General features: G+C 43.5%; 1 protein-coding gene across 1 annotated transcript in view; it reads right to left on the bottom strand.

Annotated features, from left to right (window-relative positions):
- Nucleotides 1-8755: 8755 nt before the first annotated feature.
- Nucleotides 8756-17624, bottom strand: part of ST8SIA3 (ST8 alpha-N-acetyl-neuraminide alpha-2,8-sialyltransferase 3) — a 140452-nt gene continuing 131583 nt past the window's right edge. The window contains 4 exon segments of the mRNA XM_040632355.1: nucleotides 8756-9038; nucleotides 11572-12129; nucleotides 14514-14636; nucleotides 16058-16331. Coding sequence (XP_040488289.1) covers nucleotides 8756-9038; nucleotides 11572-12129; nucleotides 14514-14636; nucleotides 16058-16331 — 1238 coding nt within the window.

The following is a 17624-nucleotide window of genomic DNA, read 5'->3' on the forward strand; positions in this document are numbered from 1 at the left end:
CCGTGCTGGCTCCTTTCAGGTCTCCGTGGCCCTGTCTGTCTGGCACCTTGTTTCTCAGGGCAGCTGAGGCTGCCCCTCATAGGAGATGGGAGTCTGATCCTAAGGGCCACAGCTTCTCCCCAAGAGCAAGAGTGCTTCGGATGTAGTTGAGAAGGAGTGAAGTCTTCAGTGCCAGTCTCTCAGCATAAAATGGCATTTTCCAAGGTAAGTGCATCAAGTGTGTGAGGGGAAAGCTCTATGGTTATGACAATATAAGAAGCATTTCTTTTCCCTGACGCATGCTTCTTGCTCATTTCTCTAATAACTTACATTCACTGTTCTCCCACCTTTTGGTTTCATCATCACTCTGAAAAAAGCTTTGTTCTTCATTCTACATTAGTACAACATTCCTTAAAAAGATGCTGAAATGAAGCAGTGAAACCAAGTAGGTCAAGTGAAAGAAGGTATCACAAACATTCTTTTGTCTTGATTTCTGATTTACGCTTTACAATGGATTGTCAGCTTCCCATCTAAAGAATGGAGGCAGCATGGTGTGCTGGAGTAGAATCAGTGTTTGGGAGACCCGGGCTCTAATTGCAGTTAACTAGCTGGGCAGCTAAGTCATTTCCTACTTTCTGGACCTCAGCTTTCTCATCTCTATGGTGAAGCTTTTGATCTGGAATCTAGACCTGAGGTAATGTCTAGACCTGTGAAATTCTGCTGTGCATGTAGTTGACTCTCCTATGTGAGTACACGTATTTTTCAGTATTTTTGTTCTGCGTCCGGGGAGAATTTCAGCACTAATTGCTGATGCTTGGTGATTGGATCTCAACTCATCAATAAACCCCTCCCAGGGCTCTTGGCTGTAAGGCTGTTTTTTGCATAATAAGGGCTTAGATTTGGATTTTGAAATGTCGTTAAAGGGTGTTTAGACATGGAGACCAGTTATTCTAAGTCTTGCAAAATGATCTAGATTCCAAATTTCAGAGAGAAACCTCCCTTTCCTTTTTGTAAGTACTTCGATGACTTTATTCCACATCTGCACATTGATCAAACCTCTCTCCTGTCATCTTTCAATTTGTCTAACCTACTTCTCTAACTAAAAATACTGTGGGAGTGACTGGTTCCTCAAGGCTGGTTTTGCTGTGAATTTGTTCATAATAAAATGGGGTCTACTGTCAAGTCCTTTCTGCTTGTAGCTATGGACTTATCTCTTTGGTGTCCAGAAAAAAGCCAGGGGATGAAGGTATATTTTGTGCCGAGGCTACATGCAATTTGTTGAATACAGAAAAACATCTGAACTGGTACCTGATTCATTTAAAACAAAATGTAGCTTATTCAGTATAAAGAAGCAAGCACATTTCAATGACTGTTAAGGAGTACAGAAAACAGAGGCATACCCTGGCCTTTTAAACATAAGATAGACAATGTTCAAGTTGAGTTTCAAACATTTGTAGTCTAGAAATGCCTTACAGACCCTGTAGGATATTTTACTACAGTAACAAGTAGATTTTCTCTGTTATGATCTAATTTTGATTAACTACATACAGAATGAAAGCCTATGTCCACTTAACTATGTTTGAGGAATTAAATACATTGTTTTTCCAGTGTTGCCTTCTAAAGGATTGAATCAAATCCACCTAAGAATGATTTCCACCAGAAAAACCTTTAATTTGCAAACAAAGTTTGTTCTGTGGCTCACCAAAGTGTCTGATTTCTAAACACTCTGTTAAGTAGGGCATTGACTTACAACTAGTGGGAGGAAGAAAGAAAGTTGTACTCCTGCTCAATGCCCAGGGGACTGCAGTGGCCAAATGTTTGTTGGTAGGTTTCCTCGGGGTACAGCCTTACCCTAGCATAGCTAAGGGCAAGGCATCACACAGTGCCTTCCTCTACAAAGTTTACCCAGTGGTGTTCTTATTTGTGGTCTTTATTGCCCATTAGAAACTTTTTGTGGGCAAAAAAAGCCCAGCCGGGTGCATACTCAAGCCTTGGGCATGAGGCTTAGCAGATGTCCCTTAATGAGGTAGAGACATTCGAACCATGGAGACTCTCCAGGTGTGGCGGGCTAGGTAAGCCTACTGGATGTCTGTTCTTCCCCTACTCCTTTGTGGGCACTGATTTCTGGATGCTGTGTCAGAGAATGAGGAGCAAGTGGACAGGGAAATTTAGAGATTTGGGGAAACAGGCAGTGGGCTATAGGATATGAGAAAAGATCAGCCAAACGTGGTTTCAACTGGCAGTTAAATTAAAGAATGTTTACCTGGAAGCTCACCCTTAGAAATTAGAAAAACTGTGGCTGGTAGTCTCCCAAAGGACCGAGTGGTCTGTTGAGAGGTTCCTAAGAGTCACATGGCTAGGAAATATTTTGCACACCTTTGAGTCCTTGGCCTCAAGGACCCAATAATATACTAAAAATTAGTAGATCTAACCAAAGTAGAAATGCCTCCTTGCGGGGAGGGGGCACTTGGGAGTTTCTCCAAAGCCACGGCTAGCCTCTGGTGTTTGGTACTCTCTGACTCAGAAGTGGTTCAGGCAGTGCTGTGCTGGCGCGAGCTCAGAGTGGCTCCTGAAAATGTGTTCGTACATATTCTTAGCTGGTTGACATCAAGTTAGTAGCTTGAAACTGTCTAAGTCGAGAGTATTTATACCATGGAAATTGGCAAGTACTACAGCTCAGGGCTCCACCTTCTCCAGATCCAGTTGTTAAATATTTAGAAGTGCCCCAAAGAGCTACACTTGTCTCAGAGTCTCACAGAAAGAAAATCAAAGGAGCCCTTTAGTGTCTCTGATGATTAAAGGCTTTGCATGTGCACAGCCCAAAACTTCACTAGTAGTGAAGTTGCCTGACACAGGGCAGCCAGTGACTAACTGGTTCAGTTAGTGTTAGAATTTTAACTGCTTGAATTTCCATTCTTGATCGGTTTCGTTTTAACCTGAGGATCTTTGCATTTTGGGCATTACCTGTAGGTTGAGAAATCAGACCCTTTTAGGAATATTTTTGACTCTGGGAATGACATCCAAGTAGAATCTGAGTGAATCATTTAACTTCCCTGTTTCTCAATCTAACTATTTGTAAAGATGGATGACCTGAGATCTGCCTCTTTGTTTGAAATATCAAAAGTGAAATATAAAGAGCTGGCCTTAGGGTAAAGTATATTAAAGCTATGTCCCTCACTCCAACTGTCTTCAGGCTTATATCCATTCTGACTAAATTAACCAGTTACTGCTTGCTTACAAATCAGTGACAGGTCAATTCAGCCAAAACAGTTGAATAGTTGAGTCACTAAGACTGTCTATATCGCCATATATAATGATAACTTCAAGGAACAGATGTGATACTAATTGCATGAGGAGTGATAAGCGTTCAGCAACTTTGGTCAAAATGGTATATATGACTTTGCTGTAAATGGTTTGTTTCCAAATGCTGGCAACATCAGGATCACCTGGGAATCTTTGTAAGCTTAGCTTATCCCAGTCAAAGGTCTGGGTTGGGGCGCAAGAGTTGTGCTTTAAAGAGCTCCTCATGTCACTCAGCTTTGTTTGCCCGTGGATCAGCAACACAACCCAGGTCCTAACCCCATCACCCCATTGTCATCTTAGCTTGGAGGCAGTTTTTCTGTGACAGGCTCTTCACTGTGATTCCACTGTTATTCACAACATGAGAATGGGCTTCATGGAGAATAAAAACATCTATTAAAACACGTATCTTCAACAATAAGTCATCACAATAAAAACAAACTTTAGGAAATACTGTGTAATACAATAATGACTTTCTAACAGGTTTCCCATTTCAAATGTTATATCAATGCGGCAAAGCGATCAGGGTGTGAGGGAGGCATATTCAGTCATTTTGGTCCTTGGTGTCAATTCACCTGTGGCCTTGATTAATTGGGCCACAGAGCCCAGATAGGTCAGTTAGGTGGCCCAGGGGCTTTAAGTCTCTGGCACCTGTGATGCTCCATCTGGGTTTTCCAGCCACAGACACACAGTCCCAACAATCTTTGTAAGCAAAAGGACAGTTCTGCATATTCAGGGAGAAATAGAGGCTACACAGATACTTTTGCCTGGCACATTTAAACAATCAGAGGAAAAGGACTTAAGTATCCAGATTCATACAGAAAATTGTTTGGTCTGTTATTTTGCACATAAAGACTCAGCTCAACATGATTCATTATTATTTGCACAACTTCTTAGCATATTGAACTAATGCAATAATGCAAAGTCTGCTGTAGAAATTACTTACAATGTGGAAGGCATTGACAAAAGGTATTCCTTACCTTAACAGGCCCCAGCTGAAAATAATGCACATGGAACAATACAAATAATGAACTGTTTTGGAGTTTTTTTTAGATTAAATAAACTGAATAAAAATTTTAAAAAGAAGTACATAACAATTCTCAGTATTCAGTTTTAAATTGTGCATACATATTTCTAAAACAAGGTTTTATAATGTGAATACTGGCTTACTGGATAAAATTCCAGCTGTCAAATGTGAGCTGTTAGTAACTAAATTGTGGTTTACCAGAATCATGATTTACCAAGGGGGTTTTCTCTCATTTCAGGGGAGAATGTAGGTTATTACCAGTGGACTGTTGTATGCCTAGGCAACCATCTCCTTAACTGTTTTACACTGACAAATAAATAGGTTTTTTTGGGTGGGGGGAGAGAATAAATTTTCCTCCTTTACAGTCTGACTTATTTTCTGTGCCATGAGGACCCCAGACTAAAATACTTTCTTTTAGGGCCCATCTTCATTTAGTGCTGATAAGGAGGAGATCTACTGATTATCTATGCAATCTTGGGAAAATCGCTTAGCCTCTCTGTTTCTCCATTTCTCATTTGTAGCGTCAAGGATTAGGACCAGAGAAGTTGAAAGGCTCTTCCATTTCCGGTATCCTGTGGTTCCACAATTCCGTCCCTGCCTCCTCTGGCCTCAGTTCAACCTTTCTTTGCTGTGTGAGAGTGTCTAATAACTACTGCTTAGCCCAAAGTCAGAAGAAATGCTCTTCCCTTCCTTCGCTTCCCCACCAAATTAGGTTAGTCATGGCACTCACATTCGTGGAAGTCCGGGCACAAGGAGCCTGGAGGAATCCCCTTGCACGTCCTGGCTGGCAGCCCCGTGGTCACGTGCCCGACATCAAGGTCACAGGCAAATAGTACAGCAGTCACAGTCAGCACTGCTAGGCACACAACACTGCTAAACGCACAGCACTTTTCAGTGGTCAAGGACACTTGAGACACAGAAGCAAAGGCAGAGGAACTGTAAATGTTCTAATCGTCAAATATGGTAAAGATTTCTGGGTGTGGGGGGATTTCTCGATACCTCATTTTAGCTCTCTATCCCCCCTGGTTTAAATGCTTGCACATGACTCTCAGGACAACCAATGAAAACTAGTTGAGGGACTGGCATTAAGCTGGTCGCTAAATGTTTGTGGGTTTTTTTCTCCTGTGCAACGGAATTGTTCATTTGTGTTGGTATCATATGTAGATGGCCTTGAGGGCTCTATGGTGACATTTATTCCAATAGCTGAGGGTGGATTCTGCTGTGAGGATCCCAGACAAAAGGATGCACTTAGCCTAGAACCAATAAAGCAAGGGCAATGCAAAAGCCAGCGTGTTGTATTGGAGCTGAATCAGGAGGGCGGTATTCAATAGTGCTGTCTGCCCGTTTCACTGCTCTTGACCGCACAGCCCCGGGAGTTCTGGTTACTTACACCACTGCCTTTCGAATCAGGACTCATGGGACCAGCCAACTCTTTCAGTCGCGACAGTGCTTATATAGATTTGATCTTTGAAACAGTCTTTAAAAACAAAAAGAGGTGTGTATGATCAGCTAGAAGCTGAGTTTCTCTATGCTGGAACTACAGGTCAAGGGCACAACTAACAGAAGAAGCAACAGTAAGAGCTGCCATATATTGAGTGCTTACTACATACTTGAAAGCTGGGGTAGATGCTTTACCCACACTCGGCGTCTAATTTTTCCAATAGGAGGGAGATAGGCTGTGTAGGAAGAATTTATAAGGTATGAGAATTGTGGTTAACCACTATGGCAGGACTTGGGGCTTTCTTAAGAGATTTTGAAGAAAAGGGAAGGGTGGTCTTTTGGATCAGTTCCAGGAAGTCCTGCCTGGAAACGGGGTAAGCCTGGTCTCTAAGCCCTCTGGTTCTGGGAAACAAGCCTGTTTCCTCAATATTCTGAGTTCTTGTGAAAGGGACAGATGAAGTGATGTTGGGAAGTGGAAGAGTCCCCTCACTCTGATGTTAAGACGGAGCCAAGAGTGACGTGAGCTGTAAAACGTCTTCCTGAACTCGAAAAGGCAAAAAACCCCCACAAACCAACCCCCCCACCAAAACCAACACGGCATTATGATGAGGTCTATTTTAAAAGGTCCACTATAGAACAATGAACTGTTTTTAGGGATTCTGGTCTTGTGCTCTTTTAACCTGCCTGGTTCAATGCGTCTATATATATATATATATATATTAGTGAAATCTAATGGGCACATTGGGATTAAAACTCCAGAGTCAGGATCTGGCCCATGTAACATTGGCATTAATATCACTTAGCTGTAACCAAATGAACTAAGTGCTTAGGAAGAGCCAACTAAACACTTCTGTCAGTTATCAATCCGCAGTGATCCTAACAGAGTGCAGCATGAGCACTGGAGTACTGTCCTCTTTAAAGTGACAGGGAACAAGCATGGGCTGGTTTTGATGCCCATCAAATTATACCAGCGAATTAAAAAAAATTTTTTTTTTACTTCTCCCCTTCTAATTATTTCAGGTATTGAGCTATGTTAGTGTTTCCTATTCCCAAACATCTATTCCTATTTCTTCCTGTTTGGATTGCCATTCATACAGCATTGTAAGATGTGTCAAATCGGTGACACATTTGAACCCGTATGGTTTTTCTTTCACTAGTTAATATCTGGATCAAGGTAAGCTGCTCCGATGAGCTTTCTGAAAAACAGGAGACTAAGACAGCTCCCCTTTAGGGCCAGGGGCAGATGAGCATAAGAACTATGTCTTTTCTTGTTGTATTTGGTTTAACTTTGAGCATGATGATACCTTCCCAAAGAGGGACAGTGAGCTGATGACCGAACTACAGCAATTATTTTAAACAGCATTTGCAACATTACAGGCAATCTAGGATGAGATTTCTGGAAAAGAACAAGCTACTCCACCTAGATGGATTACAAATGTGCTTGACTGGCATTTGGAATGAAGAAAGAAACTCTTATTAAAATTTAACGTCAACTTGGCCAGACTTTGGGCTGAACCGGGAGAACAAAGTGCTGCTCAGTGGAAAGCCAGGGGTGGGAGTGATGTGATTTGTACTTCTGAGGCTGATATAATAAAAAAAGAAAATGGCCGACTAATTCCTTCATGCCAGGTCTGCACAGCTCAAATTCCAAGGGTTATTTTGTACCAAATCTTCCTATTACCCAATGGTTTTTCCTTATGAAATGCTTGATTTTTAGATATATAGATTTGATTTGATTTTTAGATATGCAAATTTAGATATACAGATTTCCATTGGAAAAGGGATTATCCACTGTCTGCAGTTGTCCTGAAGAGAACAATTGGTTCTGAGCAGTGCTGGTGGACACAGTGATACTGAAGATGACCTCACCTCAGCCCTGTTCACATGGGGGCCTGTCCTGGTCCACTTCAAACCTTCTGTTTTGCTCTAACCCTCCTGGTTTTCAAAGACTCTGAATGGGCACCATGGTTACAACGCTTTAGGGTATATGGGGATTCTGTAACTACTTCTAAACATTCTTCTTCCTTCTCCTCTCTATGTTCCAGGCTCTTAAGCTGACTCAATTGCCTCTACGTTCTGAGAGAATTCCCAGCCCAGTGCTTGGGTTAAGATTGTGGGAGGCACTGAAGTCAGGCTGGAACGCTCTTGCAATGTGGCAATAGAATGATCTGCCGTAATAGCACTCATGTCAAAAGACGCAGTGCCACCCATGACATACATTCTCTTTGTGATAGTGAAAGACACACTGTGCTATATGCCACTCACCACAGAGGGACTGCTCTGCCGTAGAACGACTGCGTGGACCAGTGAGAACTTCCTAAGAGGCATTTCTTACAAAGTAATCCTAAGGGGATCCATCATGATTTGGTCAGTTTGTCATGAAACATCAAAGTTACCCAGAGCCTTGAACACATCGAACAAGTACAGATGCAACACATACAAACAAAGCTAATTTAATATGATTCCTAGCAAATTATTAAACTCCACAGTGGTGGGGCAAGGGGTTGTAGGGAAAGGGATTGAGAACGACAGTGAGAAATAGAAAGAGAGAGTGAGAGATGAAGTATGCAAACGATTTTTTGTTGTTGTTTCCATTTTGAAGAGTCTGATCCCACCCAGGCAAAACTGAAATCCTGCCCAAACTGGCCAGAGGCCTCTATGAGGACTGTATCTCGAAGCTGCAGAAACTACAGCTCTAGTCCTCATGAAAAAATGGGAGGCAGTTTATTATCAAAATACAAACACGAAAATACTTCAAACCATTTCATTAGCAGCATAGTTCCAAATGCAACATTCCCTTTATCAATCAAGTTTAAATCATGTGGCTTCAATTAGGTTTGTCTTGCCAAGACCCTTCAAAGAGCAGTGCAAAGGAGGGAGAGACGACATCTTTCCTTTTAAATGGCAGACAATCTTTATAAGGAATTCGCTAGGGTTCTATTCTGAAGACTATTCCATTTGATTTGGGGCACTTTTTAAATGACCACTTGGCACTTTCTGTTCAGAGTCTTAGGCACAGTGTGACAGAGTCAGCTTGGTGAGCCCTTCCCCATGCATTCGGTACAGCAGCTGGAACTCGGCAGGCAGCTGGTGTGACTCCTGCCACTTGGTGGTAAATTTGGTTCCTTTTTTGTCATAGTAATGGTATGGAAGATCTTCCCTTGTGTTGGGGTCAAATCCAAAAGGCCAGAATCCATACAAGTGGATCTCTTCACATATTGCTGATGCAAGGGTGTACATAAGAATACCTGTGCTCAGCCGTTTGGGTGACAAATGTTTGTTTTTCCAGTACCTGCAGGATAATAAGTACACGTGGTTTCAGAGGCCAGTGTTGGTTTCAATCCGATAAGATCAACGTGACTGGGCCGGGAGGTGGATTTGTATCTGTAACTTATTTAGTACTTGTCTTTTTCTCCCCCCCACGAATAGTACTGGCTTTGAATCTATCTTTCAGACCACAGAATAGCTTGGGTCAGGTCTGGCTACAGGATTCGTGAGACCCAGGGCAAAATGAAAATGTGGGCCCTTCCTTCCAAAATTACTGAGAGTTTCAAGAGGGTGATAGCAGAGCATTCAACCAGGCACTGGAGCCTTCTGAGCACAGCCTCTGCGTGACCGTACAGGCCGTACGTGTCCGATGCCAGCCCTGCCTCACAGCTGTCCTGAGGAGTGGTGGCTCTGACTCGTTGGTAACCCCACAGAAGGCCAGCAATGAGAATGACTCTGCTTCTCATACACAAAGGGCCCTTGGAAGTGGGGAGGAGGTTGTTTAATCTAAGGGCACCTCCTGTGTCACTTTCTTACCCAAACCTAGAGATTAAATCCTTCTTCTTTGGTCTGGAGACAGTGTGGGGACTTATTTTTCTGTACCTTCTTGTACCAAGTCATATTCCCTGTTCCGTTGTTGTCTAGCTAGGGGGTCCTGAGCTCTCCTTTAGCATGGCAGGGTCTAAGAAAAGTGTTTAAACACTTTCTGAATTAAAAAAAATGCTAAATTATGGCTGTTTTTCCTTTGAAGCCTTCCTACCTATACTACCACATATTTGAGACTGCGGGGAGGGTGTGTGTGTGTGTGTGTGTGTGTGTGTGTGTATCATTGGCTATGCAGGCAAAATGAAACTGTTTATAAATCAGGTTTCTATGAACTATATTTCCTCCGAGTTTTCATTGAACCAATGTGTTTGGTTCAAGCCTGAGTGGCTGTGAAGCATTATGGCCGACTCCTCAGCCCTTCTGAGAAGCTGGGAGCAGGCTAGGCCACACAGGTCAATTTCCCAACGTTTCTAAGCATGCATAGTTCCTTCTTTACTACTTGAAAGCTTCACACATAGATCTTTCCCCATTCCAGTTGAAATTTAAAAGTTTAGTCTTGGTTTTCTTACCTAAGGAGTTAGAATGACTTCTGACAATTCTTTTGGTATGGCTGAACTTAAATAAAGCAAGAGGGGAGAAAAATGAGGAGGTCAAAAGACCACAAGAGGACAGGTTAGTGGGAAACCTGGCTTCTAATTCTGTTTTTGCCCATTTTGGGCAGTGACATTGGGTAAATAACTCCTTTTGTTTGTACCCCAGTTGACTCATCTTTAAACTCAAGAAATGGGCTACGTCACCTCAAAAAGATGACTGTACATCCCAGGAAACTAGGATAGTCCCAAATTTTGTTTGTTATCCTGCTGTCATTATTAATAGCACCTTCTTTCTCTCAAAGACAAAGCTCCAGTTTGGGCTATATATTATGGTCCTAACCCTACCTGTTAGAGACATACCACTTTATTAGATGATGATTCCTCCTTCTATGAGAGGTCAACTAAACAGATCTTTAGTTCGGGAAACTTTAGAGGACTACAAGATGGGGATAAAAATCTTTGAACTCCCCGGTTACCAGTCCTCCCAGAACCCACTTTAACTTGTAGGATGATCTGGACAGTATGTTAGGACATGGAGGCTACTTGCATAGGAGAAATTAGAGTTGAGGCAGTTTCCCCAGATGATTTAAAGAAAAATGAATCTTACAATTAATTTTGCTTTATAAAATGCCCTGGACTAGTGGCTACCAATTCTGACTACATATTAGAATCATCTGGGGAGTTATTAAGAAAAACAGGTATCTGGGCCCTTCCCCTCCCACCTCCAGATAAATTACATTAAAATCCCTTGAAGTAGAGCCCAAGCAACAGTATTTTTTAAAGTTCTCCAGGTGATTCTAATGTATAGCCAGAGTTAAGACTCATCAGAATAGACAAAAATATTGCATTTCTGGTCAAGCTCTCTATCAAATTATAAGGGATAACAACAAGGTCATAAAATACCCTTCACATGTTTTGTCACTGAAATCCCAAATGATAAAGGCCAATTATACAATTCATGATTTACCTAGGTGGTTTTCTAATCTTGGACATTGACAAAACTCCCAAGTATCAAATAAAAAGGGACATTTTAAGTCAATTGCATCTTTTTTACTTGGTTTGTCTAATTTCCCCATTGGCATTATGGGGACCTAGCTATCCATTTAAAGAAAATTCTTGATTTTTGGTGATTTCCATGACTGCCTGTTAGGCTTACCACCAAGGGAGGAGACGGCATAGAGAAGGGAGGCTGATGAAATACCAGTCCCCCCATTTGGCACTTTGTTACCAGCTGGGGTAGATGACTGAACTTCTTACCTAGAATGATTCATTCTTTCATTACAAAAACATAAGAGTTTGCCCTAAAGTGTTAAGCTAACCACAAGAAGTAACTAATCGGATACCTCCCACCCCCAAGAGATTACAATATTGATTTGCCATCTGGTGGGGTAAGACTTAAAGGCAATAAAATATACACACCTGTTGACATGTTGCATTATATTTCCAGGCCAAGCCAATTGGACCTTTAACTGACCTCTGTGTTCAACAAAAAAGTCAACTAATGTCCTGGTAACAGTTGCTGAAGTGTGGAAGAAAAATGCAGGGATCCAAAGAATGGCCCCATCGAGCTTTTTTAAACTGAGGAAAAAGTTGTTACGGTCCTGAATGGTCAAAAGATTGTTGTAATATTTTTCCAGAATGCTGGGGTTGAAGGTGGTAAGGTTGGTTTTCCTTCCAACATCTCTTTGGAAAGCCTCCGTAGGGGCGAAATTGCAACGGAAAACAAAATCTGACTTATCTATTTCTTGTCCACACCGGCTCCCTGTCAGGATCCCACTATTTCCAACCACAGCACACATATTAAAATGCTTATTCACAATGGGTGATACATCTGGAAGCAGTGACCGGAAGTTATTGCTAATAGAGAAAACATATTTATGGCTGGAATAATCATAGTGCATCAGTTGTCCGATCCGAACACTATTCTTGGTCAAAGAAAAATTTTTTATTACATCGACATGCTGAAGAATTTCTTGCCTAAAATGAAAAGAAATTCATTAAATGCATCCCATCCAAAAGAATTGATTTTCCATCTTATGTCTTATGCCGCCATTTTATTCAGACAAGAATCGTAGATACACTGTATCCAAGAAAGATTATACATTCATAATAATTGTGGTTTTTTGGGGAAGGACTCCTTCAGAATCTACAGACGTGCTGATTTCTCAGTCAAGTTCTGGGTGTAATCCTTCAAGGCGTATAAATGTTGTAACTCACAGTTGTTCTACATGAAAAGTGTATTTGATCAAGGGGGAGGCATAGACCAAACTATGTCAGAAAATACAGGGAGACAATTTACACAGGCTCCAAAAAGCTGACATTAATGCACAAACATTGGTGACTTAGAGTTTGTAACTAGGGACTACTTGTTTGCTATTGGACTTCAGCGTTCAAGGAATATCAAATATCGCTGGTGTCCAAATAAGAGCCAAGTAGATATGAGTCAGTATACTACTATCTATTATTAAAATATGGAAATGGTAGTATCAGTGAGTGTAGTTGAATATTTAATAGAAATGAGATGATAATCTCATTAAGGTCCTCTGAATAATGAAACAGGAATTTTTTCTCCTTGATTATATAGAAACACAATTTAGTTGGAGTAACTTAATCCTTAGAAAAAGAGGCTATGGTAAACCGTGAAAATGTGCGTATATTCTAAGAATTCAGAGGATAAACAAGGCAAGGGTGATACTTAGCACTAATTTCAGGTTGCTTGCATGTTGAGCTTTAAGTAAAATTAAGCGTTTCCTCTTAAAGTTTCAGCTATTTAAAATATTTAAGACAGACCGGTAACATGTGACTTTACTAGATTCTCTAATTCTGAGAAATCACATTGTGAATTTCCAGTGTCTTTTGCCTAAGAAATAGCAGGATTGAAACTAAATGTTGTGTATATCATCACTTTACCTGGAATTTTAAAAAATTACTTCATTTGTCGAAGTATAAAACAACATCAACTGGAGCTTTAATTTAAAACTTCCAAAGTTACAATACTGTTCTTTACAAACTATTCTTTACCTGTTATAAAGGTAAAGTAAATTTAAAATGATACTGGGAAAATTAATTAAAGACTACATAATAAGGGGATTGAAAGGAGGGAAGTTTTGAGAAGGAAATATTGTTCTGACTAGTCATTTGGGTCACATGGCCTAGTGTGGGAAGAAAATTTTTGTTGTTAGGAATATGTTTTGGGGAAGGTATAATGTATACTACCATTAAAGTTTTCTGGGTTGTCTATAAAATTAATATTGGACTAAAAACCCAATAGTTTAAAAGAAGGGCACTTCTGTGGTTTTCAAATTAATCAATGATTGCCATGGAGTAATTTCTAAGTAAACAGTTTTAAAAATTTTAATACTAATAACATGACTATATCAGCTTTTCAAGTAAACCACATTTTCATGACACCATAGATATCTAGTGACTTTGTTTTAATTTTGTCATTAGCTTAAAATAAAAAAAAATTGCAGTAACTAGAAATGCTATGACCAAACACAACCCCTTAAATGAGTGGTAAAATGAGTATGTGTAAAATAAGTATTCACACCCCTAATGAATACACTAGATGGCTCACATTCCATTTAGCAGCATAATAATCCCACCAAAAAGGAAGGAGTAATGACTTATCTGGGGTTGCTAAGAGTAGACCAGAATCACTCAACATAATAAATTTGAATAAATCTCATCCTTCTTCCCCACTTCACACACAGACAAACCCCATACGTACACACACATAAACTCCCTCCTGTATAAACAAGGCTGTTACAAGACAACCTATAAAAATGATGTTGGTAGCTTTTACAATATGTTAAAGGCTGTAAAGGTTTAATGAAAAATCTTACTTAAATACCTGCATATATTTGGGCCAAGATTTTCACTAGTAATTGATAGGGGCAGATTATAGTATTTGTTGTGTATTTCAGGGTGAGACAATTCTATTTCATTAAAAAATTTTTTTTTTCTCAGAGGGAGAATGAAATGCGTTAGGTGGTCTTGATGCAATTAAGTTTTTTATTTATTATTTATTTATTTATTTTAGTAGATGGTTTTGGCAGTGTTACCCATGCATGTTCACTATAAGTCATTGTGCTCAATTAAGCCCAAGTTAGAGCGGATATTGGAAATATCTTTTTCTCTTCCATTCAATTGGTTTTCTTGATGTTTTCTTTTTTTGAGAGGGCCCTATATACATAAAAAAGGGTTACCAATCAGGCTTTGTGCAGTCAGGCCGAGAAGAAAATACAAATAACACCTCGGGGTGGGGGATAGGATAGATTTTTGTTGTTTTGGATCATTTGTTTTGTTTTTTGAACTCCAGAATTCAAAAACACCTTTCGGATCTTTTCCCCCTATCCTACCTTTGATGTAAAAACGCTGTCCGATTAAATGTCCACTTAGAAGGTTTCTCTTGGAGTTCGTGGGTCAGAGAATTCGTAATGGGCACAAATGACGGATCTAGAAACTTCAGCGCAAATTGTGACCTGGAGAGGAGCATGAGTACACAGACAAACGTGCTGGCCTCAGCTGGGGGAAGCCAAGGTAGCCATTAAAGCCCAGGCTGCTGGGGACGGCGGCGGCGGGGGGAGGGGCAATTGGCACATGCACTGGCTCTATCCCTCCCGAGCCTCTCTCATTTGGTCCACTCTCCGCTCCCACACACACCCAGGGGTAAAAGAAAACTAGGGAAATCCGCCTCCATTGTCCATTCCTCCGGGTGCGGGAGAGACCATAAAATGGCCGTCTGGCGGAGAGCAGGGGCGGGAGCCCGGCGCACTGCTGCAGCCTGGTGCGCCGTGAGGACCAGGGAGTCAGCACCGCGGACAGCGGCCGCGCCTCCGCCAGTCCGACCCGCGACGCCCCGGCTGTCCGGGTGAATTGATTTTTGGAGAAAGGGCAGAGGAAACCAGAGACCCAAGGGGAAGACTGGGGGTGGCTCCTGCCTTAACCTCTTACTTCCCGAGCCCAGTCTGACTTCACTCCCTGTCTCCTGACTGGGGACCGCCGGAGGCCGCAGGCCAGCTCCACTCTTCTGCCCAGGTGGGGCTTCTCTAGGTTCCGCACTTCTGGCCCGCTTGGACCACAGGTTGCAGATTGTGTTTGACACCTGCCCCTCAGGAGATCCTCCTGGGAGAACTCTTAAGGGTCACAGGTAGAGGCAGGGGTTCTCAATGAGTTGCGCCAAGCTGCGCCTGGCGCTTTCCCAGTCCAGCCCCTCGCCAGGAGATGAATTGGACCAGGGGCGAGGGAAGGCGGCCCTTAGGAGGCTTGCTTCCCGCAGAGGGCGGAGGAATTGCAGAAATCCCGGAAAGGGGGGTGGGCAGTGGTGGCAGCAGGGGAAAGGTTCGGGGTAAAATACCCCAGGGGCTACAGGAGAATAGACCCGAGCATCATTTGATGCAGTTGGGCTTGGTAAGAGGAGTGAGGACAGGGCAAGGGGAGTCCAGCGCCTGCGCCATTAAATCGGCCCTGGACCGCCCGGAGTCCGGCCGTGGAGCCTGCGGACGCTGCACCGGGAAGGCACTCACCTCACGCACGTCCATCTCCCGGTTCAGCGCCCCCTCACACACACACACACACACACACACACACACACACACACACCGCCTCTCCCTCCATCATCATTCTCCTTAAACCCTCCCCCCGTTTTTGAAATGGGGGAAGGGATGCCGAGGAAGAATACGAGAAATGCAATCACATCGATTAGAACAACGGCTTTTAGGGGCTTTGGGTTAAAAAAAAAATAAAGGAGAGGGGGAAGGGAGAATCAGAGAGAAGAGTGGAAGGACCACGCAGTTATCTTGCCCAAAGTGTCTCGGAGAAGCCAAAACACCCCCCCTGTGATCTCCCCCCGCCCCAAATAAACCAGATACCCGAGGGCGCTCAAATAGAGGCCCGCACTCACCGGAATCCCGCGTGGAACATGTACATTCGGGGCGCCCCTGGGTTGGCGTATTTGGGAGTGGTGAAGATGTTCTCCTTTTTCAGGGACACGTAGCTGATGAGCGATAAAATCAGCAGGGCGACGCTGAGCATGACCAGTCCCAGCACACTGGCCACCCGGGCCATTTTGCAATTTCTCATCCCGGGCTGGGCTGGGATCAGGGGAAGCAGGGAAATCGGTCCATTGAGCGGCCAGCAGCTCGCTGGCGTGTCAGTGTGTGTGAGTGTGTGTGTGTTCGCGCGCGCGTGTCAGCGTGTGTGGCGGGGGAGGGGGACCGGGCAGGGGAGCCGCGGAGGCCCGGGGGTGGGGGGGGGAGGGCAGGAGCCCTAGAGAGAAGCCGACCCCTAAGGCAGGGCCGAGCGGGGCCAGGAGGCTGGGCAGGAAGATGGAGGGTCCGCGCGGCGGCGTGGCGAAGGAGCGCGCCGCGCTGTGCGTCCCCTGCCGCCTGCTCAGGCTCCCCCGCGCGTTTCCAGCGAGGCTGCCATCTCCTCCGCCGCCTGTAAGATAAATGTGATTGGAATAATGTTACAGTTCGATCTAAGCACAGGATTTAATTAATGAACTCTAATCTCCCGAATAAGCGGGGGGAGGGGCAAAGAGGGAGGAGGGAAGAAGGGTAGCAGAGGGAGGGGAATTGAGGCTGGAAGGCTGCAGCCCACGTCCGCGGGCTCCCCGGGTGAGGGTTCGCGCAAGGAGGTGCCCCTGGCAAGACAGACGCCCAAACTTGGTTCAACGGACCGTTCATTACTTTATAAATATATTACAGGATAGGGTGAAAACAACTGTACTTGCTGTCGTGGAGGTTATATACCAGCTGCATGCTTCTCCTAGAGGCAGAGAGAGTGGTTTTAGGAAGACAGACATTTAAAAGCTTCTCTCCTCACCACTGAGGCACCGCCCTGGGCCCCGCAAGGTAGCACGTGCCCCAGCAAGCCAGCACCCCAGCCAAGAAGCCCTAACAGCTGCGGGGCCAGCCTGCCTTGTGAACGCTTAAAACCTCCCTAGAATTTTCCAGAATCTCTCCCCTATCCACTTCCTATGCCCACCACATACATTGTTTCTCTCTAAAACATGGGCAGCGCCTAGCACAGTTGGGAGGTGAGCTGTGAGTGTGGAGGGCCTGGCTTCTCCTTCCCTGTCCTTGTTCCAGCACACTGCAGGTGGTCAACTGGGCAGTGCTCCTGAGTTGACCCTGGAGCAGTTCTCCCTGATTTAACTCTGCATTGCCCACTTTCCTGACCCATCCCTGGGGCCAGGTCTTGGGGATGGGCCACCTAACCTAGCCCTGCGAGGCCCAGAAGCTAAAGGCATTATGAACTTTATAAATGTACAGAACTCTCTTTTGAAGGAGCCCAAGAACCAGGTAAGAGAGGCTGTCTCGGAGGGTGAAAGGAAGGCTCATTGCCTAACACTTTGTATTGCTTGACCTTCAGTTTGTTTCAGAATAGTTATATGTTGCCTGTTTTAACGCCCATTGGAAATAAAAATCCATTTTCGGTCAGGCTGCTGTATTCTCAGAGGCAACCCA

Source organism: Ursus maritimus, unplaced genomic scaffold, assembly GCF_017311325.1.
Source record: "Ursus maritimus isolate PB19 unplaced genomic scaffold, ASM1731132v1 scaffold_18, whole genome shotgun sequence".
NCBI lineage: Eukaryota > Metazoa > Chordata > Mammalia > Carnivora > Ursidae > Ursus > Ursus maritimus.